The sequence below is a fragment of the Eublepharis macularius genome, chromosome 3 (assembly GCF_028583425.1).
Source record: "Eublepharis macularius isolate TG4126 chromosome 3, MPM_Emac_v1.0, whole genome shotgun sequence".
Taxonomy (NCBI): domain Eukaryota; kingdom Metazoa; phylum Chordata; class Lepidosauria; order Squamata; family Eublepharidae; genus Eublepharis; species Eublepharis macularius.
This window is the reverse complement of record NC_072792.1, coordinates 71001173-71027968: the sequence shown is the minus strand read 5'-3', so window position 1 is coordinate 71027968 and position 26796 is coordinate 71001173. Positions and strand designations below refer to the sequence as shown.

Here is a 26796-nt window from a genome sequence, read left to right as displayed (position 1 = left end):
TCCAAAGGTCCGTTCTCAGATGATCTACGGAGTTAGAAACCATAGATCTCACCACTGTGTTGTACTGGATTCCTACTAATGCTATATCTTTGTGAACTTGTATCTATTTATTCTGTGGCATTGTTTATGGAAATGTTCCTGATATTGACTGTACTAATCTCACACTGTGTAATCCGCCTTGAGTCTCAGTGAGAAAGGTGGACTATAAATGACATGAATAAATAAAATAAAAATATCTTCCTTTTATTTAAGCTGCAAGAGAGCAGCAAATCTTGGAAAAGGAAAGGAGAGCAAAGCTTCAGTATGAAAAACAAATAGAAGAACGATGGAGGAAAATGGAAGAACAGAGGCAGAGAGAGGAACAAAAGCGGGCAGCAGTTGAAGAAAAGAGACGGCAGAAGCTCAGAGAAGAGGAGGTAGGCGGTATAATAGTTGTCATGCTCTAATGTCTGGACAGGCTATGGTGAGAGTTTTGGGAAACTATATATGAAAATATTATACTACTTTATACCACCTCAGACCACTGATCCATCAAATCCAGTATTTTCCACTCTGGTTGGTAGTTTTTTCCCTACAAGTTATTCCTTTTAACTGAAGAAAACAGAGATTAACCTAGGGTGTTTTTTTTTGAGGTGTTTATCCTTCCCTATAGTATGAGTTTATAGTGACAATCTTAAATATTTAATGGGTGATATGGAATAGCCAGTCTGTATCTTCTGATCTGTCTGCATGCCCTGCTGCCTCTATTGTCTGAGCTGCTACAGTGTCATGGAATGTGGAGAGAAGTTTCAGTCATAGAACATTGTCAGCAATGCACCTACCAAGGGAAATTAGAGGTCAGTTTTGCTAACAAAAATATTAACTTGGGGTCTGGAAACAGAAAGAGTTATTTGGTTTTGGCAGGAAGAGAATCGTTGCTGTCACAGAACAGAAGCTAGAATAGTCTCTGGATATAGGCAAGATAAAGAAGAATGAGCCAAGGAGGAGGGACAGATGGGATCTTGTGGAGAATTTACCCAAGAAAAATACAGATGTATAAAGTCCAGTAGTAGATTTGGATTTTTAAATCCTTACATAGGATTTGAGATTTGGATTTTTAAAATCATTACTACTAGAAATCCATCGCACTGGTTGAGCATTTTTCATCAACTTCTTGGGAAACAGGCTTAAACTCTTTGAAGTGCAAATTTGAGATCATGCTGGGAGTTTACTACTATCCTGTGATCTACTGGGAGTACTCTGAGCTATCCACAACATGGTGTAAGATTTCTGGTGGGAATGAGCCTCTATTAGCAAATTTGTAGCTTTCCAAACATAATTTAATTTGTTGAAATTGACTTATGAAGTCAAATGGTTATATCATATTTGTAAGTCTGCTGTGTTCTCTGTGTCTGGCTGCAGAGGAGTTAGCCGTGTTAGTCTGTGGTGGCAAAATCAAAAAGAGTCCAGTAGCACCTTTAAGACTAACCAATTTTATTGTAGCATAAGCTTTCGAGAATCAAGTTCTCTTCGTCAGATGCCTGATACAGAGACTGGACAAACACAGAAGAGGAGGAGAAGAGGCAATTAGGGGGAGGAAGGGGGAGGGAGCAATCAAAACATTCCTTTGCTAGTATATGTAAACATCTCCTTTTGGTGTGTGTATCAGTTGGCTTCAAAGGAGTTTGCCCTGTTAGTTTGTAGCAGCCAAACAGCTAGACCATCCAATTCCAATGCAGTATGGGCCTTCGATAACCACAGCTCTCCCTGCCAGATGCATCTGACAAAGAGATCTGTGGTTCCCGAAAGCCCACGCCAGGTGCCACTGAGCTCCCCCAGACCCCACCTCTGTAAAGGAAATCTGTTACCTGTGGTAATGTGATAACCATTCATAGTCCCTATTCAGTCCCAGCTTGACAGAGTCAAATTTGCATATGAATTCCAATTCAGCAGCCTCCCGTTGGATTTTGTTTTTGAAAGGTTTCTGTTGAACCACAGCGACCTTTAAGTCTTTGATGGAATGTCCTGGTAGATTGAAGTGTTCTCCCACTGGTTTTTGGAAGTTGGCATTTCTAATGTCAGATTTGTGTCCATTTATTCTTTTGCGTAGAGGTTGGTTGGTTTGTCCAATGTACAGAGCAGAAGGACATTGTTGGCACATGAGAGCATATATCAGATTGGAGGATGAGCAGCTGTAAGAGCCAGAGACAGTGTAGTTGATGCCATTGGGTCCTGTAATTGTATTCCCTGGGTAGATATAGGGGCAGAGCTGGCATCTGGGTCTGTTGCAGGGCCTGGTACCTGTGCTGGTGACTCTGCTGGCCGATTCATGGTTGTGAGTGAGAAGTCGTTTAAGGTTGGGGGGCTGTCTGTAGGCAAGGAAAGGTCTTCCACCCAGGACTTCTGAGAGAGAGGTATCATTTTCCAGGATGGGTTGTAGCTCCCTGATGATACGTTGGATGGGTTTGAGCTGGGAGCTATAGGTGACAACCAGTGGTGTTCTGTTGTCTGGCTGTGATCTTTCTAGACTTTGCTAAGAACAGCATCATTATAGTGACATCTCAATGCATATTATCAGTGGAAATACTTCAGTAACTTTCATGTAATAGATCCTTCTTCCATATTGATGGATGGTGAGAATATAAGGAAGCTAACTTTGTACAAAGCACCCAATCTTAACATTGCCCTTCATATAAAAAAAAATCACATCAGACCCAAAGTTGGGCTAGAAGCCATCTTTATGATGTGTTTGTTTCCTTTGTCTCATTATGTATTATTTGAGATATTTTGTAAAAGATTTCCGCTTGTCCCAGACCACCTCATGAGCTTGGTGTCTGCAGCCCACTAGTTAAAAAAAAAAGAAAAAAGGATGAACAAGGTTTGAAATAAAAGTACAGTCTGTGTGACATGAAGGCTACAGAGTTGTTACTCAGTACAAGAATGTTGTTGCTTGGGAGTGGGGGAGTGTTGGAGGTAGAGAAGGGAAATGGTGGAGGAGGAGTTAGGAATATTTATTTATTTATTTAAAACATTTAGATGCTGCCTTTCCACCAAAATACAGTGCCAAAGGTGATGAACAACACATTAAAACATTTAAAACAGCATTTAAAATGTATATATAAACATTTAAGAATACAATAGAAACTAGAAGTGTAAAGTTCAGTTTGGTATTTTGATTAAAATACCAAATATTGGCTGATTTGGTGACATTTGGGTGTTCCAGATCAAAAAAGTGAATATTGAACTAGGTTCAATATTTCAAATGTTTTTATTGAATTAGTTTGGTAAAATTCAGTAAAATTCAGCCATTGTTTCCTATGAGAAAATCAATTGGGGGGGGTGTTCAGTGGGTTGGACGGGGGTCATTTTTCAATCAAAATTCACCATATTTGCAGGGAGCCTGCTCTTGACGGTCCTCTAAAGGACCCCCCCCCCAAGTTTCATGGTTTGGAACCTAGGGCCCATAGAATTGGACCCTGGGGTCCAATGTTCCTGAAACTTGGGGTTCTGTAGAGGACAGTTGAAAGTAGATTCCTTGCAAATTTGGTGGAGTTTGCTTGAAAAATGTCACCCCCAGCCCGCTGGATAGCCTCCAGATAGTTTTCCCCATAGGGAAAAATGAGAGAGACTAGGGGCATCATTTCGGCGGGCCCCATAAAATTGGCCCCTGGGGTTCATTCTTTATGAAACTTGGGGAGTCTTTAGAGGACAGTCAGGAGTAGGTTACCTGTAAATTTGGTGAAGTTTGCTTGAAAAATGACCCCCCCCCCCCCCTCCAGCCCACCCTAGATTGAGTTTCCCATAGGAAACAATGACTGTATTTTATCAAATTTATCCTATATTACTGAACCAAATTACATAAACAATTCGGTATTCAGGGAAGACTTTTTTTTTCGTGGTTTACCAATTTTTTTTGTGCACACCCCTAGTGGAAACATATAGACATATAAACACATACAACCAGGGAGGAGGGCTAATAAAAGATTACTGGGGAGACACAAAATGAGACAGGAAAATCTTTGTCTGCTAGTGGAAGACAATGACAGGGGACAGACAAATCTCCCTTGGGGGTGAGCTCCAAAGTTTTGGCACCACTACTAAGAAGGTTCTTTCTTGGGTTGCCATCCATCTAGCCTCAGATGGTGGGGTCACCTGAAGCAGGGCCTCCAAAGATGATTAGAGTGGAGGATAGACTCATGGGTAGACTAATAAAGCATTCCTTAAGGTATGCTATCCCCAAGCCATACAAAGCTTTAAAGAGCAATACCAGCACCTTAACCTGATCTGGAAGCAAATTGGTAGCCAGTGTAGATGGAACATGACATGAGAACTGCCACCTGTTTATCCAACACAAGGCCGGGATCCAGCAGCACCCTCAAACTATAAACCTACTCCTTTAGAGGGAGTGCAACCCCATCTAGAATGAGAGAGAGCCCCATTCTTGGGTTAAAACTCCCCTCCCCATACCAGTAGCACCTATATTTTGGCAGAATTGTTTCAGGTTATTAGCCGTCATTCACTCCAAAACTGTCTCCAGGCACCTGTTCAGTTTCTACACCCCCCCCCCCACCCCCAGGGATCTGCTGGAAGTGCGAGATAGAGCTGAATGTTATCCACATTCAGTTGGGTGACAACTCAGCCCAAATTGCCAGATTACCTCTCCCAGTGGCTTTACATAGATGTTAAAAATAATCAGGAACAAGACAGAACCTTGTGGAACCCCAGAGGCTGAGGGGCAGAGGAACAGTCCCCCAGTGCTAGACTCTGAAACCTACCTTTAAGGTAGTACTGAAACTGCTGCAAAACACTGCCTCCCAATCTCAACCCCAAAAGACAGTCCAGGAGGATACCATGATCGATGTTATCAAAAGTTGCTGCGAGGTCAGGAGAATTGACAGGTTGCATTAATCCTGTCCATCTTCTCAGCAACCAAGGCCATTTCACAGTCCTATGACCAGCCCCAAAACCAGATTGGAAAGGATTCAAATAATCTGTTTTGTTCAAGAATCCCTAAAGTTGGCCAGCCATTGCTTGGTCTGTCACCTTGCTCAAGAATTGTACATTTGATACTGGACAGTAGTTATTTAATAGTACTGGACAAATGAATGGACCTTTCCATCTCCTGGCCCTTGATGGACTTCTAGTTAGCAGGAAAAAGAGCAATTGCAAATAATAGTTAATACCATTTTATATACATTTTCTTCACTGTTCATTGGGAATCTTTTAAATGTTGATTGCACATTTAACCTTTATAAAGATTTGTGTGTGGTCGGGGAGGAATCATTGCAGTATCTGAGCTGTGCCACTGAAGGAGGAAATTGAGCGCTGCTGAGATGACAGAGTTAATGCTTGTCATGCATTATTCTTAAACAAATTAAGCCCAGACAGAGCCACAGCAGCAGTCTTGCCAGTAGGAGCAGATGCTCGGAGGTGATGTAACTTGCGCTTCTAACTTCAGCCTCTGTAGTGACCTCAGTAGTTACTGCAGACAAAGGATACAGATATTTGGAGGTGCATAGATAAGAGATGCCTCTTTTGTTCATTTCTTTTGATTGTGATGGTGCAGGAAGCTTTAAACTATTGTCTCTATGTGCAGTCAGGATAAACATTTTCTATGTCAGGGGCTTGAAATCACCAGGTTTATGTTTTATTTTTATACTAATTACCCAGGAACGACTAGAGGCTATGATGCGGAGATCCCTGGAGCGTAGTCAGCAGCTAGAGCAAAAACAGAAGAGATGGTCATGGGGAGGAGCACTGGCTGCAGGCTCTGGCGAAAGAGATGGTGAGTGGAACGAGCTTGGGTGCATTGCAGATTCCAGATTGCAAATGTGTTGATGGGAGAGGGGGGAAGCTAGGGGGAAATCTGTTTTGATAGTATCTATGATGTGAGAGAGAGGCTATTGTGAGATGCATAATAAAGGTTTTGTTGTTGCTGCGTAGCAAATTTCATGCCTTGGTATTGTCTTGGAAACAAGCCACTGCCAAACTTTGTGTACGCAGATAATATATCAGGAATAACAACTTGAAAAAAACCAGTTCTCTGAATAGTCTCTCAAATAGCTGTCTGCTCTGTGTGACTCTGCAGAACATAATCTATTTTTAACTCAGGCACTCCTAAAATCGCAGGAGGCTTCTCAGTGATGCAGCAGTATTCACAGTTGAAAGCAAAATTTTCTTCCTCTATCTTTTGCTCTTTCTGCTTTTTTAGTTTTGGGGTTTTATTTCAAAGCAAGCTACTTTACCACTGACCATATATAAGCTTTTGCGTTTCAGAAATCATTCAGATTTGTTTAAATTCAGCAGCTTTACCCAATAGGTTGCGTTTAGACAAAACATCTTTTTCTGTTGATAACCCAGCTGCCTCAAGTATTACCATCCATCTATTCTGATTAAAGCTAAAGGAGTATGATTTTCAGAGTGAGGCAGCATATTCATTGGCATCATGAAAAGGAAATCTTTTAGCTCTTCCAGGAATAATCTTTTTTAAAATCCTTGTGTATTTGGGGGATTTTGATGCATTGGATTCCTCTTCCAGTAATCTTTCACTTCTCTTTGCTCTGATTTCTTTTCTGTTGTGTAGGTGAATCAGAAAATACCCCACCCCCTCTAAGTTTAGCTGCCAACACCCTTCTTCCAGTCTCTGTGGCTTCAACTGCTGCTGCTGATCCCTCCAATGGTATTTGAGTGACTCACAGTGCCATAGTGTCTCGTCTATAGCTGTTCAAATCATTTTAACACATGCACTGATTTTTGTCCACTCCCCAACCCCTGTGTTCTCTGCTGTTTCAGTTTGACTCCTGGTGGCATTCTAATAAGGAGTTCAGGACACAGTTTCCCTTGAGTGCTGTTTCTGCTGCCGCTTCTCCACTTAGGGATTGTGCACCAAACCCTATTGAAAGGAGTGGAGATTGTGCAGCAGGAGGCTTGATGGATTGTACCCATGCACTTACGGTGCTGTGTATCTTCTTTTCCACACTGAAACAATGCATACTTGACATTCCAAACTCATATTTGTGGTTTAGATAGTGTGTTCCCCACTCTCTGCAGTCCTCAGGTTAATCTCCTTGGGTTCAAGTGTTGAACACATACATGTGTCATATGTTGTCATGTATCATGTGTCTTTTGAGCAGTTTCTGCAGGTGAAATGTATGTAGGCATGAACTAGTTTAAAAATTTCAATTATGCAAGATAACCACTTAGATTTAATTCAAATTACTATATTGCAGGAATCATTAGTGTATTACCTAATAATTATTTGGAGTTTTATTTTGGAGTTAAAACCTTTTACTCTGGAATAAAAACACTATAGATTGGAGTACAACTTTTATTGAAGGTGATTTAGCCTGCTGAAGGAATCTAACCTTTTATTAGTGTGGTGGAGATTAGAAATAGTAAAAACCAGTTTGACAATACAACTCAGTATTTCCATACTCATGTTTAGAATTCACACATATAAATCAATGATTTAGATACCAAAATTTTATTTATGATTATAACCATTTTATATTATAACAATGTTATAACAGGATGCTGTTGCTTTTCTGCAATTTGCCATCATCCATTTACACCTTTGTGACTTATAATTGTCCATTCAAGACATTTGCAGGTGTTCATATGAAAACTGTCCATATATTCATCAACAAAGCCACGGTATCATACATGTGTGTGTGTGTGTGTGTCTGTGTGTCTATGTTTGTGTATATATCCCAACATTCTCTGATACACTGTTCCCAGTATACAGTTTCTTTTCCACCATTGTGACACGCTACTGCAGGTTTAAGAAGTAGGACCCAGTCTAGGGTAAAGGTTAGTCTAGTTCTCGGTGGCTATCACTGAGTTCTATGGGATGAAGTTATGTAGGCACTGGGATTAACTACCTTGGTGCATACCATATCATATTCTGCCATAATAATGATTGCCATTTATTCTAGGAAAAAGTAAATTCTGCATTAGTGGACAATACTGCAGTGGACATAAGACCTGCTGACGAAAGCTGACAGTGGGCAGCCCATCCACCATTCTCTTTCTTTATTTACCTTATTTATAGCCCACCTTTCTTACTGAGACTCAAGGTGAATTACAGAGTCCAGAAAGAGGAAAGAATGTAATTATACAGTAAAGGACATCAAATGAACAATGCAGTAGGACTAATGGTACAGAAATGAATGAAAATGTGAGCAACAAGGTGAACATATAGTATAAGATATACAATGAACAGTGCAAATGAACAATGTGCTAGAAGCAGGAGAAGAAAATTGAATACCAATGCAATAGGACTAGGAATACAAAATTAAATTACAAGGTGAACAACAAATTGTCCAGGCTGGCATAGCGCAAGCAATGCAGCATATAGAATGATAAAAGTACAGGCCATATCGTAACTAATTTATGCTAGTTCTTTGGTTATATGAGTACAGGTGTCCTGAGGAAAACAAGCTAATTCAGTGTTACTTAAGGATAACTCAAAGATTGCAATTTCCTGTCTTCCAAATGAGGGGAAGGGGATAGTTGCATCTCTCTCTTTCTGTCTTATTGGCCCACCAAACAAAATTTGGGAAAATGTAATGTGTGAATGTGAGGTAAAATATATACATGAGTGTGAGGTGAGTCAATTTATGACAATCCCATAGGATTTTCAGAGTAAGGGGCAAACAGATGTAGCTTGCCATTATTTGTTTTTGTGTAGTGACCGTGGAGTTCCTTGGCAGTCTCCCATCCAGGCTAGCCTGGCCTATCCAGGTCAGGGGAAATATAATATAAATACTAGGAAGCAAATAGCAGTCTCTTTCAGGTGTGCGCAGATCATGAAGCCCCATCAGAGACCTCATTTGGGGCAAAAAGGAGGCCTAAAGCCAGCATTGGGGTCAAAGCTCGGCCTGTCCCCTCTTGCAAACATCAGATGGTGTAGCAAATGGGGGGGATGTGTTTGGGGCCGGCTCCTGCCTTCTCTCCACCAGGTTTTGAGAGAGAGCAGTTGCCCCAATCTTCTGGTTATCCATTTAGGTGAGAATGAATCAGTGCAGGCAACAGGAGCTGCACTCATAAGTAGGGCATGTTTGAACAAATTAGACATCTATGCCCTGAACTGTAGCTGGTTTGGGTGTAAACAAACTAGCTACAATTGAGAAGGCCAGAAGGAATGCTGACATGGCCATTAAAAAGGCTGTTGTGACAAATGGAGAGGCTAGCATTTCTCATCCTTTGATTAGGTTTGATCAGCCACACCTGTACAGAAGTGATGGGGTTCACCTTCCTAAGGAAGGTTGCGACTCTATGTAGCTGATCTTCATCAGGACCTGCAGGACATAATTGTCAGCAGGTGGGGTAAGGGGTGTTAAGATAGGCTAATCCCCTTGTTTCGCAGGAGTAGGGCCGGTTAGGATAGATAAGGTTAATCAGCAAACACCCTGAAGCATCTCTGTGATGGAAGGGTGTCCAGACTAAGCCATCATATGCCGGGTAGTTGGGTGGTGCTGTGAAGGAGCACCCTGGGTGCTGAGTGTCATCTCCTGAATCTGGTAGGTGCTTTGCAGCCCATCAGGTGAGGCGGATGAAGCTGGGCACCTTTCAGCACAGGAGCTGTGCAGGCTATGATAAACAGGGCAGGCAGAAATTGCCAGCCAGGTTTGGAGCCAGGGTAGACTTGCCAGGTGGGCACTCAAGGAGGATGTCTACTGCAGCCCAGCCTCAAAATAGTCAGCTTATAGTATAAGCGTTTGACAGAGATCAGCAGTTTAAAAGTTAATAAAGAAACTCGTTGAACCCACATAATTTGTTTCTGTCTTTATTGCCGTATGCTGTACGTGGGGTGTTGGGGCAAAGGAAACTGAAAGGCATAGAACAGAAAATAGAAGTGGGGAAATAGAAGTCAGGCTGTAGCCTGATCCCATACCTGGGAGGAGAAAGATGAGGATAGCTCTTTTTTCTTTTGCGCTGGACTTTGGTGAGTAAATTGGTGGACCCCAAATGCTAGTATGTTATTAATTATCTGTAAATTAGAAAATATGGAAAGTCTGCAGCTGAAAATTGATGTTGCACAAGATGATGCAGTTCCACTGTTGTTGTTACCTATTTTTCCACAGTCCACCAACTTGGATTTTATGTAAGAATCTAAGAGCCAGTGAGGTATTGCCTTAGTATGTGGCATGTTCCAAGTAGTACAGCTGTTTGTCTAGTTGTTATAATGGCTATGCCAGTATTTCCTTAGGCACTAATTAGGTGCACCTTAGGCACTAGGTGCAATTTTGGAATTGCACCTAGTGCTCTTATCACTACTGGAATAATGATTGAATGTTTCTCCCAGAAACAATGAACTTCAAATCTTAGATCTTGATATTTTGTTATCCTTTCAATCTCTTTTTCCTCAGTTCAGCTGTCACCTGGAATTGCCACATAGATCAATTCGACCTTCTTACTTTCAACCACAGAAATATCTGGAATATTATGTTCTCTAATTGCTTATCCGTTTGGATTTTGAAATTCCACAAGATCTTAACTTTCTCATTTTTAAACAACTTTCTTGGGCTTATGTTCCCACCACTATTTCGTGGACAGCAGCTCATACTTTTTGCATAAATTCCAATGGAACATTGCATTATTAGCATCATTATTTGTTTTGTTTAGTACCATGTTGTTCTGTTGGCCTTCAATACACATAATATTTTAAAACTTAATGTTTTAATTTTAAAACGTAATGTTAAATTTGCAAACAGAAATACTCTATCTTGAACTGAAGCTTATAGGATTGCCAGGCGTCTCCAGCCCTCAGTCCTGATCCAACCACACGGTCCATGGTGACAAAGTGAAAGGTTAGCTCTGGGAACATTTAAGCACCGTGAAATGAATATAAATGTATTCAATGCATCTCTCTGCAGCATGTGACAAACTTTCAGCTTCTACAATGAATCTGCCAAAGCAAATGGAGTCCCCTATCAATAAGCGTCTCTCCTCCTCCACAGCAACAATAACATATTCCCCTGACAGAGGCAAGTGAATGTGCTTCTCATTGTGTCCAACCAGAAATAATCTTTCCTTTCGTTTTAAAAATGCATTTCTCTCTCTCACACACTTGCCCATTGCTTTCCTTTTCCTTTCCTGATCTGTTAATCCTTCTGTAGCAGTAGAGTTTAGCAAAAATCAATGTAAATGTTACAGTAGTTACGAGTATTTAGTTTAAACCAGGTTTCTCTCTATAGAGAAGAATGCTGTATGTAAAATTATCATGAGTAACCTGAACACTTTAAAGAAGTCCTCAAAGCACAATTTTAGCATAAATCAGTTTATTTTAGTTGCTTTCAGGATTACAATCTGCTACATCTTTGCATGTTTTTAAAAGTATCAGAATACTTTTTTTTTTTTTTTTTTGCTTTTAAAGGCTTTACTCCCAGTATATAACTGTGCAGCTTGCCTGGACCAATGCTGCCGTCTTGGAGACCTGCGGCTGCATGGGGGTAAATTCAAAACAGGAGACTCTGCTCTGTTCAAGTAATAATTTTATGTTGGAGTAGAACAAAGTGCAGAATGGTAGGAGAACACATTCAGTTCACAAACTGAACAGAACTACTGTAGCACTGTGGCTAAGAGCCAAGAACCAGAAATTCCCTGATTCAACATCATCTCTGCTAGAAACTCACTATGTGGCTGTAAGCAAGCCATTTTTTTAAGCTTCAGGTTTGCATCTGCAATGGGGCAATGGCTGATGGGGCAAATTCAGGCATTACAAAGACCATGTGTACTCCCTGAGTCATGCCAACAGATGTGGTCAGGGAGTTCCATGCTGGGAACTTCTCAGAGGTGCACATGGGCCTGGTTCAGACTTTGATGAGTGGGAAGAGCGGGCTTAAGTCTCCTATTTATGCTGTTTTACCTAACTTAAAATGTCCCCTGGCTGCTGGGCAACAAGTTTCCCCAACGAGGCAAATAGCAATTCCTTGGAGCTATTTTAGGTCAGGGAAAAGGGTTGAGCGGGGGGAGGCTTAGAGATAGGGGACATTCTGGCACCTCTGACTTCGCAGGACTATGGCTCTTATACTGGAGGGGGCTAAATTCCACACAAGAGTTGTTTTTACTGGATGTAGGCATCTGCTCCATAATAGCAATAACCCAAAAATATGAATGAATGCTGAAGTTTGATTACTTTGACTGAAGAAATAGTTTTCTGTTTTCTTAATATGGTTCATAAGAGAGCTTTTCCCCCTGCTGCATACTTTAAATGGAAATTTGTTTTCGTTTAAGGCTAGAGATCTAAAGGATTTTTAATGTTCCTTCTGTGCATGAGTATGTTGTTCTGATTACTGTGGAACATAGTTCCATTTAGTTGCACTTTGCATCATGGCCTGATTTTTTGGGGTGTCAGATGTTCAAGAAATGTCTTTTTACCACAGGATGTAAAATCCTCTCTTGTTCCTGACAACCTTTGCAAAGCCAGTTTGTTCTTCCCTGCCTGCCAGCAAGTCATCACCACCAACACTGCAGATTATGCCAGTGCATGATTGCCCAGGCCTCCCACAGTTTCTGTGACCTAGAAATTCATAGGTTGCCACGTGGAAAGGTTGGAAGATGTCCCACCGCAGCTGAAAAATTAGCATAGCTAGCACTGTAGTTTGGGATAGGGCAGCAGTCAGTGCAGGAGTATTGCTGATGGCTGTTCTGGCAGAAGGGCTTAGAATACAGTTCTAGCAACTGACTGACTGAACTGCTGTCTCAAAGTAGCAGCTTGTGAACCAGCCTACTTAATTTTTAGAATTATATGAAGACTTATCAAATGTGCATACTGAAGGAGTAACATAGGGATATAGCAAATGCAATTAATTTAGAAGCCAACATTAGATTTACATATAAGAGATGGAGAATGTCATATATAGTTATGTGGGCCCAAAGTTACCTAATACAGAAAAGTATTTTCCATGGTGTTGGTAGCTTAATTAATGAGATCCCAATTGTACTGTTAGTCCAGTGTTTAATTTATAAACATGGGGAAATGTGCAGCCTTTTTCTGGTTAATCACAAAAAAAGTTCATACTGGAGTACATTTTGTTCATTAGACAGTTTGATTTAAAAGAAAGAGAGTCCAATTACTCTTTCAGACAAGATCTCTATTTTACAAACATTTCTAGCTTTCTTTTGTTTGGTCATTCATTATATTTGCTTGCATGTTTTCAAAAGTGGCTTTTCCTCACTTTAAGTTAAACGTTTTCCATTTGCTTCCATCCTTCAGCTCATCGCATGCACCTTAGTCCAATGGAAAACTTTATAATTTCTCGACTGTTGACTCCCACACAAGCTTCTTTAGCCAGAAGCAGAAGTTCATTAATGCTTTCTGAGCAGAACAATGATTCAGGTAAACTTAATCTATTTAGGAATGTGTGAAATACACTTAGGAATGTGTAGACACGCTGGTTCAGCTGTAAGGGTAGGCGAAGCCTGGGGGATATTCCAGCTTGCTTTATTACCTGCCCCTTTTCTTCTCCCTTCATGTGTGGCCAACTAAATAGCTGTTTTTGAGTCTGTAGCCAACCATAGTTTGCCATGATGCCAGAACTGGTTTTCCCTGAAAACCAAGATTCCAAAGTAAGATGAAGACAAAAAAAATTGCCAACAGATATAAAGGCAAATTGGAGTTTGCTGCAAAAAATGAAAGTAACTAATGAGCTGGTAGCATATGAGTGCAAAGGGAACCACCCTGAGCCCAAAGATTCCTGAGGCTCATTCATATTGTGGCAAACATAGTTGGTTCTTATGTCCAAACCATTTGTTTCTTTCTGGTAGAGTTTTCTGTTTATGATATGTAAAGCCTCCCAAAATGGAAGAGCTGCAGGTCCTTGCTATTGCCTGTATAAGTGTTTCAGTAATAATTTGTATGTAGATATGAATAGCTAAACATGCTAACTGACGATAAAAATGAGTATAGGTAGTAAAGTGTTCTAATTCAAGGCTATTTCTAATGCTAGTAATTAGAGATGGGCATGAATTGGAAAAATGCTGATCCGTGTAGTTTGTGGCATTTGACAAACCACCACAAACTTGCCCCAGTTTGTGAACCGGTTCGTTTGGTTCATGAAAACGTCACTTCTGGGGCAGCAGAAGGTCTGCAGAATAGGGGTGTGTGCTTCCAATTTCCCCCTTTCAAACACTGGCTGCTTTTGGGCTGATGGAAGGGGGATCCCCCATCAGCTGAAAAAAACTACCAGCATTTGAAAGCAGCAACACTTTAACACAGTAACATTCTTGCTGCACAAGAAAAGTGTAGCTGCTTTCAAATGGCCACAGCTCTCCTTTTTCTCAGGAGCTAAAGTAAGGTAAGGGTCATAAGGCTGCTTCTCCATTGGCTTCCTTCCTCCAGGGTATGCAAGCAGTCTCTTTTTTTCCCCAAAGGCAAGAATGGGTTGTAATATTGTAACACAGTAACATTACTGCACATTTCTCCTGGCTTTAAAAGCCAGGAAAGGATTAAATGGCTGCTTTTCCCACCGTCCCAGCCATGTTTCTGGCTTTGCCAAAAGGAGAAAAAAACCAAGTGCTTTGCACAGCCCTTTGGGAACAAAGTGGCAGGGAAGCTGCCAGAGGGGAATGAAGCAGCAGCATTTTAACCCTTTCCTGGCTTAGCTTTTTAAAAAAATGAGAGTGGAACAAGCATGAAAAGTACATGTTTTCCCCCAGAACTCCGCCACCAATTGCCTCTCCAGTGGGCAGGGGACAGCCCAACCAGCAAATGGGGGAGGAAAGGTTCCAACATCGCAACATTACTACGCCTGCTCAAAGTTTTTTTAAAAAAGTGTGACGTGAATTGCAAAGCCCTGAAAGCCTGAAACTGCACGAGGCTTCACACAAGAAAAGTGTTGCTGCTTTTAAACAGTGGCAGCTTTTTTCAGCTGATGAAGGATCCCACTCCCATCAGCAGAAAAGCAGCTGGGTGCACACCTCTACTGCAGAAAGTGCATGCCTAGGAAACTGTCTGATTGGCGCAAGGCTGTCTACAGTGACGAACTGAAAAACAAACCAAACAACCCGGCTTAAAGTTCATCACAGTTCGTCAGAAATGGGCTCTGACGAACCCTTGTTCCGCAAACCACGAACTGGCCTGGTTCGTGAAGAACTTTAGTTCGTATTTTGGTTCATGCCCATCTCTACTAGTAATATCAGCACCATATATCAGTTTTAGTACTGATTGCTCTGGGTAAGGAATATGACTTAGACAAGTGGCCATGAGAAATCAAGCTACTAATGTCTCTCAAAAGGACACTGTTTTAAATCTGTATTAAGACTGATCTCATTTAAACACTTGCTGAAGTACAACCAATACTTCAACACTCATTTATAATTTTAGTAAAGGCATTTTCGTCCTATATGTCATTCTAAAAATGCAGATAACGTGGCACAATAATTCATCTGAATTGATTGTAATGTCTTGTTTCTAATGAGATGGTGCTGTTTTTCCCCCCCTTTTCCCTCACTTCCTTTGTTTATGTTCCTTATTGCTCTTACTATTGTACTATAACTCTTTAGTATTCCATATCTGTCCTCGTGTAGCACCAGCTAGCCCTCTTAAATCTCCTTACAAGCCTTCCCCCACCCGAAGCTTGGAGAGAAAGAAGGCAGCTTCTGCTTCCACAACTGATGCAATGAAGGGGGCATCGGCTGCTGAGGTTTCACAGGTAGGTTTGAGATTTCCTGGGTCTAATGTAGATGCTCTGATTTCTGTATTTTTATGGTAGATGAGTGTGCTGTGAGTTAAAAAAAAGGTGACTTCCTCCCTCCCTCCCGTCCTCATTGTGTTAATTCCTTTTCTTGCCAACACTTTCTAACCAATGAAGTTTTATCATTACATTATGTGGAAACTTTACCTGTAACAAGATTTGTATTTCTGGAATAAAACTCCTTTTTCCCAGAAGTTTTGAAAACTGGGAATAGATTACCAAGTGTTTCTTACTATTCACAGCCTCATTGCATAAGAATACTGTTATCCCCTTTAAGTTTCAATGAGTAAATTTTACGTTAAATTTTACTTTAAAATGTTGCAGACAGCATGCTTTCTCCCAAGATTTGTAATGACAAGAGAAAAGCAGAGATAGTATATCAGTGCACAATTTGGTGTAGTGGTTAAGAGCAGCAGGACTGTAATTGGGAGAACCGGGTTTGATTCCCCACTCTTCCACTTGAAGCCAGTTGGGTGATCTTGGGTCAGTCACAGCTCTCTGGAGCTCCCCCAGTCCCACCCACCTCACAGGGTGATTGTTGTTGGGATAATAATAACATACTTTGTAATCCGCTCTGAGTGGGTATTAAGTTGTCCTGAAGGGCAGTATACAAATCGAATGTTGTTGTTGTTGTTTATTCCATCCTCTCCTAACTCATCACTTAAAAGAGCTCATATTGTAACAAGTAAATACGGCATGTAAAGTTTGAGCATGGTTTCCTATCAGCTTTCTTATGCGCTTAAAAAAAATGTAAGGATACACTTTTTAATGCTAAGAGGGGTACATTTTAAGGGTATTCCTAGTCTTATGTTCTCTTCACTGTCTTGTGTTTTGCAGTTACACATGAATCTGAAAAATAATGAGATAGGGAAATGCTATTTCCCATATTAGATCACGGACTGCTTCTGCATAAACAAAAGAAGGATCCCGTGGCACTTAAAGACTAACATACTGCTCTTTCAGTTTTGCATAAAAGTGGCATAAACAAGGCCTTTTTAATCCAGTGTTCACAATGATTTTTATGTCTGTTCTCTGTGTATTTTTTTAAAAAACCTCTCTGCTTGTCAGTTCATTTCTCTGCAAATGGTCAGGGAGCCCCACACCCAGAAAAGCTTTTGCTACAGTAAAGTGGTTCATGTTTAAGGTACCTGCGTCAAAATCGCAGGAGGTCATAGCCCCTCTCTATACTGCCTTGGTCAGGCCGCACCTGGAGTATTGTGTGCAGTTCTGGAGGCCTCACTTCAAAAAGGATGTGGACAAAATCGAGAGGGTGCAGAGGAGAGTGACGAGGATGATCAGGGGTCTGGAGACTGAGCCCTACGAGGAAAGGCTGAGGGCCTTGGGAATGTTTAGTTTGGAGAAAAGGAGACTGAGGGGGGGGACAAGATTGCTCTCTTTAAATATTTGAAAGGCTGTCATTTGGAGGAGGGCAAGGAGCTGTTCCAGTTTTTAAAAAAGCAGCAGAGGGTAGGACCCAAAGCAATGGGCTTAAATTACATGCAAAAAGGTACCGGCTGGATATTAGGAAAAACTTTTTCACAGTCAGAGTAGTTCAAAAGTGGAATCAGCTGCCTAGGGAGGTGGTGAGCTCCCCCTCACTGGCAGTTTTCAAGAAGAGGCTGGATGAATACTTGTCAGAGATGCTTTAGGCTGATCCTGCACTGGGCAGGGGGTTGGGCTAGATGGCCCCTTCCAACTCTATGATTCTATGATTCTACAGTGTTTGCTGCATTGGGCTTACCCAGCTGCTCCAATGGAATTTGTTGAGTTATTTATTAACAAGTTTATCGTTCCACATTTCTGCCTCAGTAGGGCCACAAAGGTGGCTAACAAATTAAAAAAATTTAAAACCAGAGCTGATATACATTAAAAACATAAAAACAACAAGAAAAACATTGATCAGGAAAGAGGGATCATTGGAGAGAACTCCAAACAAAACAAAAAACTCTTCATCCTCTGTTGGAAGATAGCAACAGAAGGGGATAGACTAGGCTTTCCAGGAGCCTACCAATGGCTGGCAGACTCCCAGCAATTTGGCTCTTTGTCCAGTGATTACTGATGATTGGGAGAAGGATGCTGGCCACCCAGAGATCAGCCTCCATCACCAGGCAGTCCAGGCTGTCCCTCTGCATCCTCATGCAATGATGTCACTTCTGGTCACATTCTTTAAGAATCAGCCCAAACCAATGTAATCTCAAGGGATGAGGGAAATAAATGTAAGTCCCTATTTCACCCCTCCCCCTAGATGTTTGCCCCCAGGACCTGGCAACCTAGAACAGACAGGTCTCCCTGAGGAGTGAGTTCAAGAGTTCTGGTGCCACAACCAAGAAGGCCCTTTCCCATGTGGGCATCTGAAACAGGGCTGCTGAAGATGACCACAGTGGTTGGGTAGGGTTAGGGAAGGCTACTCTACCAAGGCCCTGGGGGCCTCTGTCTGGCTAAGTTAACCAAGAGGCAGACAGCATAAAAAGTTTCACAGCAATAAAATAGCAGGAATGGGGTTTCCTCCCCCTCCATTACTATATTCTCCTAGATAAATAAAGTGAAAGTTATCACTAGTGGATGGGAGTTACACCAGCTATTGTCTAATATGTTAGTACTATGCTTTTACTATAAACAGTGTGGAAAATGCTACCATGGCTGCACTTTCTCGTATTCCACTGCCGCTAACAACAGAATAAAGGAACAATTAGGTTCTGCTTGGCTGTTCAGTCATTTTGTGTATTTGGTTGAATACAGAAATAAGGATGCAAAGTATACTTTCTTTAATTCGCCAGATATTAAGTGCATAAAAGTTATATAGAAGGTGCTGACAGTAGCCACAAGTTAGTTTCTGTTTTTATTCCTTCCCAAGTCTCCTTACAGTCCTTATGTGCTCTGGTATCTTTCTATGTTGCTACTAAAAGGAAAGTCATGGCCCTTTAAGGTACAGAACAGAGGCTCAGCAGTAGGTATGTATCTTAAGGGTTCGATTAGATGAGATGTTGGAGAACTAGGACTAGATCTTTATCTCTTTAAACATCTCTAAACAACAGCCGCAAGTGGAGGAGAGAGGTGATTTGTATCAGTTTGTGGCATGTCTAGAGATGTTGTTTCCCCTGGTACAGAAAAGATACATGCCCCTGTGTTTTCCCTATGATTGCAAATAACATGACAGAGCAGGGAGCTATTTCCATTATAAATTTTTTGCGACGGGAGGGGTAATCCCTTCTCACCCAATGCTGTGGGTTTGCTTCTCACCAAATCCAAATGCCCCCCCCCCTTCATAGTTACTATTCAAATAAGATTCAAGGAACTGGAGATTTGATTGTGGATCTCCAACATTTTACTTAGTGAGCACAGAAAATGATTGGATGTAGTTGCACCTCTTAAATTCTAGCGTCCCATTTCTAGCATGGAAGAATGAGTTCTTAAGAGCTTCAGGTATGCTATTCAGAACTCCTTGGAAGAGGAAGGGCAGGGTAAAAATGTAGCAATTAAATTCTCAACATAACTTCTTGCATGTAAGATAAGTAAAAGCTGTCTTTATAAAGGCATTTTCCACATAGGAACAGGCTTGTGCAGTTCCCCTGTTGCTGCTGCTGCAGCCTCTAATACAGCACAGTGGGAACAGAGCTCCACATGCCAGGTGTCCCCGTAGGATCTCTGCTCTCATCCTCCAGCAGTGGCCATCCCCCTGGCTCCACCAGGCCTTTTTCTTAAATGCATATCATTCTAATCATGTAACAATCTGTGGATCAGACTCTCTGAATTTCTAGTTTTTATTTTGCCTCCTTAAGGTAAAGGCAGATCTTCCCAAGGGAAAGGCAAATCTCCACTACAAGAGGCTCAAGACTTCTTGTTAAAGAAAGAAAGAAAGAAAGAAAGAAAGAAAGAAAGAAAGAAAGAAAGAAAGAAAGAAAGAAAGAAAGAAAGAAAGAAAGAAAGAAAGAAAGAAAGAAAGAAAGAAAGAAAGAAAGAAAGAAAGAAAGAAAAAGAAAGCTGGGGATTCAGAGAATCTGATACAGATTATATATTGATATAATGATTTTCAGTTGCTCATTTTAAAAATATCTGGGGGGTGGGAAATGGCCACCATTTGAGAGGGATCATGAAAATCCAAACTTCCCCATCCACATGGCAGCTATCCAGGCTTTGCAGTGATCTTTCACAAAACTTTGCAGTAAAACAAGTTTGGAAAAGATCAAAGAAAAGCCAGGCTGATTCCAGGAGGTGCAGGAATGTACCACAATGCTGTGGGGAAGCAGAAAAAAACTACTTCCCAGCAGCATTGAACCCAGGCCAGTCTAGGTACTGAAAGATCTATTTTTGTGTTCACACTTTTGATCTTGTTTTGGTTCTGTTAGAGGCATTAGCCCTAGATCTAAAGGGTTGCTTAGGCTTCGAATTGAATGTGAACAGCAGACTATGGCCGATTCCAGATGACTAACCTTAAGTCGCTTTATGCCGCCCTCTTCCGGATCGCGACGGGGAAAATGCGAAATATCGCGTTTCCTCACGCGAGTTTTGCGCGACGATGCGCAAAACTCGCGCGAGGAAACGCGATATTTCGCATTTTCCCCGTCGCGATCCGGAAGAGGGCGGCATGAAGCGACTTAAGGTTAGTCATCTGGAATCGGCCTATATACTATGTTTATCCATGGAATACTTTGCAAGGTTATATTGTGCAGGTATATAGGAGACAATGTATGTAAAATGAAGTTTAGTGAAGTTTTCATGGTCAAATATGGGGAAAAGAAGCTGCAATCATCACCTATAAGGTTTTATTTGAACTATATATTTTTGCTTCTACATTATACAGTTCAGGAAACCCTGTGCTAATTTCATCTGTCATTGATATACTGTTTTTGATCAGATACTAGGTAAAACAACCTGATTTTTTTTTAAAGAATGAGAAGAAAAAGAAAGAGAAACGGCCAACAGTGACTGGCACTTCATCTGGGTTGGGTTCTCCTCTCAGAAGGTCTGATTCTCCAGCAACTATGTCTAAAAGATCAGCTTCACCTGCAACTCCTAAGTAAGAATGTTTAGAAAACTTTTAACAACACCTAAGAAATTATAACTGTACATAGAGAAGAATCCTAGCCTCAAATGTTGATAGCTTTCAGTTTTCTCTTAAACAATTGATTTATTGTGAATAATACTTTAAACACATGCAGCTCCACAGGAAGAGCAGTCTAGGGACTTCCTACCTGGATCCTTACAGACAAATGTTAAAAGTGTTGGAATAATACCTCCCTCTTCTCTACCCCACCCCCCAAATGTTCCCTTGGAAATATCTGTAATAGCTTGGGAATATCTGTAATCTGAATATATGTTTGTTTGTTAACTTCATTTATGCCCTAATTTTCTCCCCAATTCTCTTCTCCATTACTTCATTTGCTTCTCCATGTTGTCCTCTCAATAGTGAGCTTTCATGGCAGGCTGGGGATCTGAACCTGGGTCTCTCAGATCCTAGTCTGTCACTCTAGCCAGTATACCACACTGACTAGCATGGGGGCATCAGGCTAACCTTGGGCTTGCAGGAGATAGGGAGTAGGGTTGACTGAGCCAATACCAGCAACTGCCTGTTGGGTAACTATGGAAAGGCTGTTGTTAACTCCTAGAAGTTCTTGGGCCATGGCATTAGCCATCAGAATTCTTCCATCTAGTCCCATCTCTCCCCTTACAGATTGAGCCTTCTCCTTCAAACGGATAATGTGGGCTTAGAGACAGCTCATTCGCTTGTGTGTTGTGTCTGACCCCAGTTTTCTTCCTCCTAATGGATGGTTTGAGAACCAGCCAACTCTTTCTCAGCATTTCACTTGCCTCTGTAATAGCCATATGAACATGGAGGGCAGGACTTTGCTCAGAAGTTGGACTCTTTGAGTCCAATTGCCCCCTTTCCAGTGACTGGTACATGTATCTTTATGTTTAATCTTTGTCAATGTATGGCTGCTGCTGTAGAATATCCTTAAGCCTTTGGGGCCTAAATACCTCAGTATTGATTTGAATGACGTTGTCAATAAAATGGCCTGTGTCTTAAGTGGTTCCCCCCCTCCCCACATTGCACTGGTTTGCACTTAGTACAGAATGTTGCAGTCAGAATGTTGACTGGAGTGGGTTGCAAGGACCAAAGCGCTCCAGTCTTGCTCCATCTCCATTGGCTCCCAGTTTGCTTCCAGGCCCAATTCAAGGTGCTGGTATTTACTTTTAAAGTCTGTACAGCTTGGGGCCAGCATACCTTGCAGACCTCCTTCAATGTGAACCACCCTGGTAACTTCTTTGGGTGCCCCTGCCAGAGGCTACATGGGTGACAACAGACATGCCATTCCTCCTCTGGGCTGGGGAAATCTCCGTCTCACCTGCTGCCTCCCTAGGCCCCCTTGCTGGCAGGAGGAGGCACAGGGGGGAGAACTGTGCATGCATGCTCCCCCTGTCCTGCTGAACTGGGTACAGTGTGCCCAGAGCATGTTCCTTCATGCCAGAAAACAATATCATTTTCCAGCAGAGGAAAGGAAACACCAAGCACACTGAAGCCAGTTCAGCAGGACAGGGGAGAGTACATGTGCACAAAGCACACACACAGGAGGTAGGTGCCCTGCTGCCTCAAGCCCCCTGCACCCCTGCTTTGGCTCCTGGGACCCCTGGGAGCCCTAGGTGCCACCCAGAAAAAGGGAATTCTCAGTTGTGGTGCCAAAAGTTACCCTAGGGAGATTCATCTGTCTCCCTCTGTCATTGTATGCCTCCAGCAGGTGAAGCCTTTTTTGTTTTGTTTGATATACCACCAGGAACTCTTATTAACCTCCTTTATTGTGTTGTTATGTGTGTTTATATGTTTTTATTGAATTATTCATTTTATATATCCTTTATTTTAAATGCTGTTGAAAAGCTTTAGTGTTTGGATATTTGTTGCCTTGAAGACTCTATTTGGGTGGAAAAGTGGCACAGAAATGTTTAAAATAAATAAATAAAGTATTTATCTGATGAAGTAAGCTCTGACTCATGAAAGCTTATGCTGGAATAAATGTTGTTGGTCTGTTTTATTTTTCTACAGTAGACTAACAGGGCTACCCCTCTGAAATTAATGTCAAAGGAGGAGGATTGAGATCAACAACCCACTGTACGGTATTCAGTTGCTAGTTTAACTTTTATTTTATTTGAATTATTTTCAGGATGATTACAAAGAATTACCCTCAGTCTCCCAAAACTACTAAACAGTATCCAGCCTCTCCTGTGAAAAACCGTGCCTCTTCAAATCTCAATCAAGAAACGCCTAAGAAGAGGGCAGAAAAATACAAAGACAGTCAGAGGGAGAATATTAGTCAAAAATCCCAAGCATCTTCATCTGAAGAGGCTGTAAGCCAAACTATTGCTGAAAAATATGTGTCTTCTTCAAATACTGAAGGTATGTTTTATGGTAGAGATTCTATTGATTTAAATGATTAGATACAGTTTTCATTAATGCAGTAAGAAAAAAATTGACCTTAATCCAAAAGGTATTGCCGTTACTTTGATTTTTATAATTGTTTTACATTAGGAACTATCACCATAGAATTTCAGTCAGGGCTAGCACTGCTACACCAACAAAATATGGATTGTTTTCCTACCTGAAAAGGCCCATAAATAGTCAAAAGTGATTTTGGAGCACAGCATCTTTCTCACAATGCTGTATTTTCCTTTTGCATTTCTGCATCAATGCTCTCTCTCCCCGCTTTCTCTCATCAGGCCCTGCTTTTGTAGACAATTTGGATTTTAGATGAAATAAAAACACATTTTTGAACGTTTTCTTTTGTTGTCTTTTAAAGTGCAATAGGGGCTAATTAACATGACTAGATGAGTGATTTACATAGGGACTGATTTATTATTTGACACAGCTACCTTGAATGCCTACCTGACAAAGTGTTAGAAAAGACCTTGAGCTTCTTGCCCATCTTTTTTTGCCCTCTCGTGGAATGTGCAAAGAGCCCTCACTGGGTTTTTTTTTTATTAAAATTTTTATTGGTGGGTAAACATATCTTAAACAATTTCACATTGCTTTTACAATATTGTTAATTATTAATCACATAGTTATTTACTCACTATCTCCAATTCCCTTATTTATGTCCTATACCCACCCCACCCTAACCCCCCTTTCTATAATAGACTTCCAACAGCTTTGTAACACCCCCCCCCATTTATCCTTTATTTATGTTATCCCTTACATCTTAATTCTAAATATCTGTCTAAAAGCTTTCCTAACTATCTTAATAATTCCACATTGTCAATAGGTAAAAATATCATTAACCTTCCCCGTTTAAAAATTCTCAAAAGACTATAACTTTCCACTTAGGTCCCATTTTTTCTCTAAATAGTTTTTAAATTTCCCCCAAGTCTTTAAAAACTCTTCAGGCTCTTCTTCTTTCAGTCGGCGTGTCATTTTATCCATTTCAGCCATATGTGTTATTTTATAAATCCACTCGTCCTCTTCAGGTATTTCTTCTTTTTTCCAGTACTGTGCATATAAAATTCTAGCTTCTGTCACCATATAAAAAATCAGCACTCTATCTTTACAATCATATTTTTCTAGATTCAAACATAATAATAGTACCTCTGGATTTAAATTAATTTTCTTTTGTAAAATCTCTGACATTAATTCAACTATTTTTGACCAAAAGGCCTTAGCTTTTTATCACAAGTCCACCACATATGATAAAAAGAACCTTCATGTTGTTTACATTTCCAGCATTTATCCGACATTTGATTGTTATTAATTGCTAGTTTTTTAGGTGTCAAATACCATCTATAGATCATTTTAAACACATTTTCTCTTATTGTGATACAAGTTGATATTTTCAGAGTATGTTTCCACAAATATTCCCATGCCTCCATCTCAGTTTCTCGATTACAATTTATTGCCCATTTAACCATTTGAACTTTAACTATTTCATCTTCAGTAAACCATTTTAAAAACAGTTTATAAATTCTTGCAATTAATTTATTGCCTCCTTCTAATAATATCTCTTCCATCTCTGAGTTTTTATCTCTAAATCTTGTCTTTCTATGGTCCATCTCATACAAATCTTTAATTTGCATATACTGAAACCAACCATATTGAAAGGGCACCTCTTCATTTAATTTGATCAAATATTCTTGAGTTTGATATGACTTTAGCATATCTCTGTAGATTATCCACTCCTGGCCTTTATATACCGGCTCAGGATTTACTACTTCTGCTGGTATAATCCACAATGGTGTTTCTTCTCTCAGGTGTTTCTTGTATTTTGTCCACGTCCTAAGAAGGCTTTGTCTCACGAAATGGTGTTGAAACATTGTATCCACTTTGGCCTTATCATACCATAGATAGGCATGCCATCCAAACAGTTTATTATATCCTTCTAATGCTAATAGTTTATGGTTTTTCAATATTATCCAATCTCTAATCCACGTACAACACACTGCATCATGATATAATTGCAGATTTGGTAGCTGCATGCCTCCTCATTCTTTTGCATCATGTAACACTTTCATTTTGACTCTTGGTTTCTTGCCTGCCCACACAAATTCCGATAGCTTCCTTTGCCACTTATGGAATTGCTTTTGGTCTTTAACTATTGGAATTGTCTGTAATAAAAATATCATTCTTGCCAACACATTCATTTTAACCGCTGCAATCCTCCCTAGCCATGACAAATTCAACTTATTCCATTTTATATCTTTTTCTATTTGTAGCCACAGCTTTTCATAGTTGTTCTTAAACAAGTCAATATTCTTTGCTGTTATTTCGATTCCCAAGTATTTTGTTTTTTGAACTACTTCACACTCTGTCATTTCTGTCAATTGTTGTTGTTTCTTCTTTGTCATATTTTTACATATTAATTTAGATTCCTTTTTATTTAAGTGGAAGCCTGCCAGGTCTCCAAATTGTTTTATTTTATGTAATAACTTTGGCATAACATGGATCGGATCCTCTGTTATGAACAGCACATCATCTGCGAATGCTTAGTTTATATGAAAAGCCTTTTACTCTTAGTCCTCTAATATCTTGGTCTTGCCTTACTTGTCTTAATAATACTTCCAAAACCATAACAAACAATAATGGGGAAAGCGGACATCCTTGTCTTGTACCTTTCCTTATCTTAAATCTTTCTGTTGTTCCATCATTGATGCATATTGTCGCTCTTTGGTTCTTATATATTGCCACTACAGCTTCTGTAAATTCTTTTCCCATATCCATCTTTTCCATTGTTGCAAGCATAAACTGCCAGTTCAAGTTGTCAAAAGCCTTCTCTGCATCTGCAAAGAACAAGGTCATATTTAAATACTTTATAAAATTTAGCCGTTATCCCATCTGGACCTGGTGCCTTCCCTAACTTCGTTGTTTCAATGGCTTTGATTATTTCTTCTTCCGTTATCTCTACATTTAACTTCTTTTTTATTTCTATTGAAACAGTAGGTAGGTTAACAGATTGCAGATAGTGGTCAATTTCTGCTGAGTCATGTTCCTTCATTTGGTATAATTTTGCAAAATATTTATAGAAAGCTCTCTCTATATGTTGTTGTTGGGTCAGTTCCTTACCCTCCTCTATTATCTTATTTATGCTTTTCTTTTCTCTCTTCTTCAATTGCCAGGCCAAATACCTTCCTGGCTTGTTGGCTCCTTCAAACACTTTCTGTTTTAATAATTTCAACTTCCATTCCACTTCTTTATTCTCCAACACTTTTATTTGCTCTTGTAACAATTTTATTTCTTGTTGTATTTTCTTTTTCCCAGGTTTCTTCTTTTAAGGCTCGTTCCTTCTCTACCAGTTTCTCTGATATTTCTTTCATTTTACTTTCTTTGTGTCTTTTATCTCTGGCATTTAAATCCATCAGTAAACCTCTCACAACTGCCTTGTAAGCATCCCAAACAATCTTAGTCTGGGTATCTTGATTTAAATTGGACTGGATGAAATATTTTGTTTCTTTTTGCAGATACTCTACATTATCTTGTTTTTGCAAAAGAACTTCATTTATTCTCCATTTCCACTTTTTCCTTCCCATTGAAATTTTCCATAAAATAGGACTATGATCCGATCTTATTCTTGGCATAATTTCTATTTGTTTAGTCCATACCGCTATTTCTTTAGATGTCCAAATCATATTAATTCGTGAAAATGAT

The 26796-nt window shown here is 40.3% G+C and overlaps 1 protein-coding gene across 2 annotated transcripts in view; it reads left to right on the top strand.

Moving 5' to 3' along the window:
* Positions 1-26796, top strand: part of MAP7D2 (MAP7 domain containing 2) — a 96384-nt gene that overhangs the window by 46546 nt on the left and 23042 nt on the right. The window contains exons 3-9 of one of the 2 annotated variants that reach the window (XM_054974095.1): positions 253-416; positions 5650-5764; positions 10857-10967; positions 13199-13321; positions 15511-15635; positions 20567-20694; positions 22832-23064. In XM_054974095.1, the coding sequence (XP_054830070.1) occupies positions 253-416; positions 5650-5764; positions 10857-10967; positions 13199-13321; positions 15511-15635; positions 20567-20694; positions 22832-23064 (999 nt within the window). Of the gene's footprint in view, positions 1-252; positions 417-5649; positions 5765-10856; positions 10968-13198; positions 13322-15486; positions 15636-20566; positions 20695-22831; positions 23065-26796 lie in introns of both variants that reach the window. The other variant, XM_054974094.1, reaches the window with a different exon arrangement.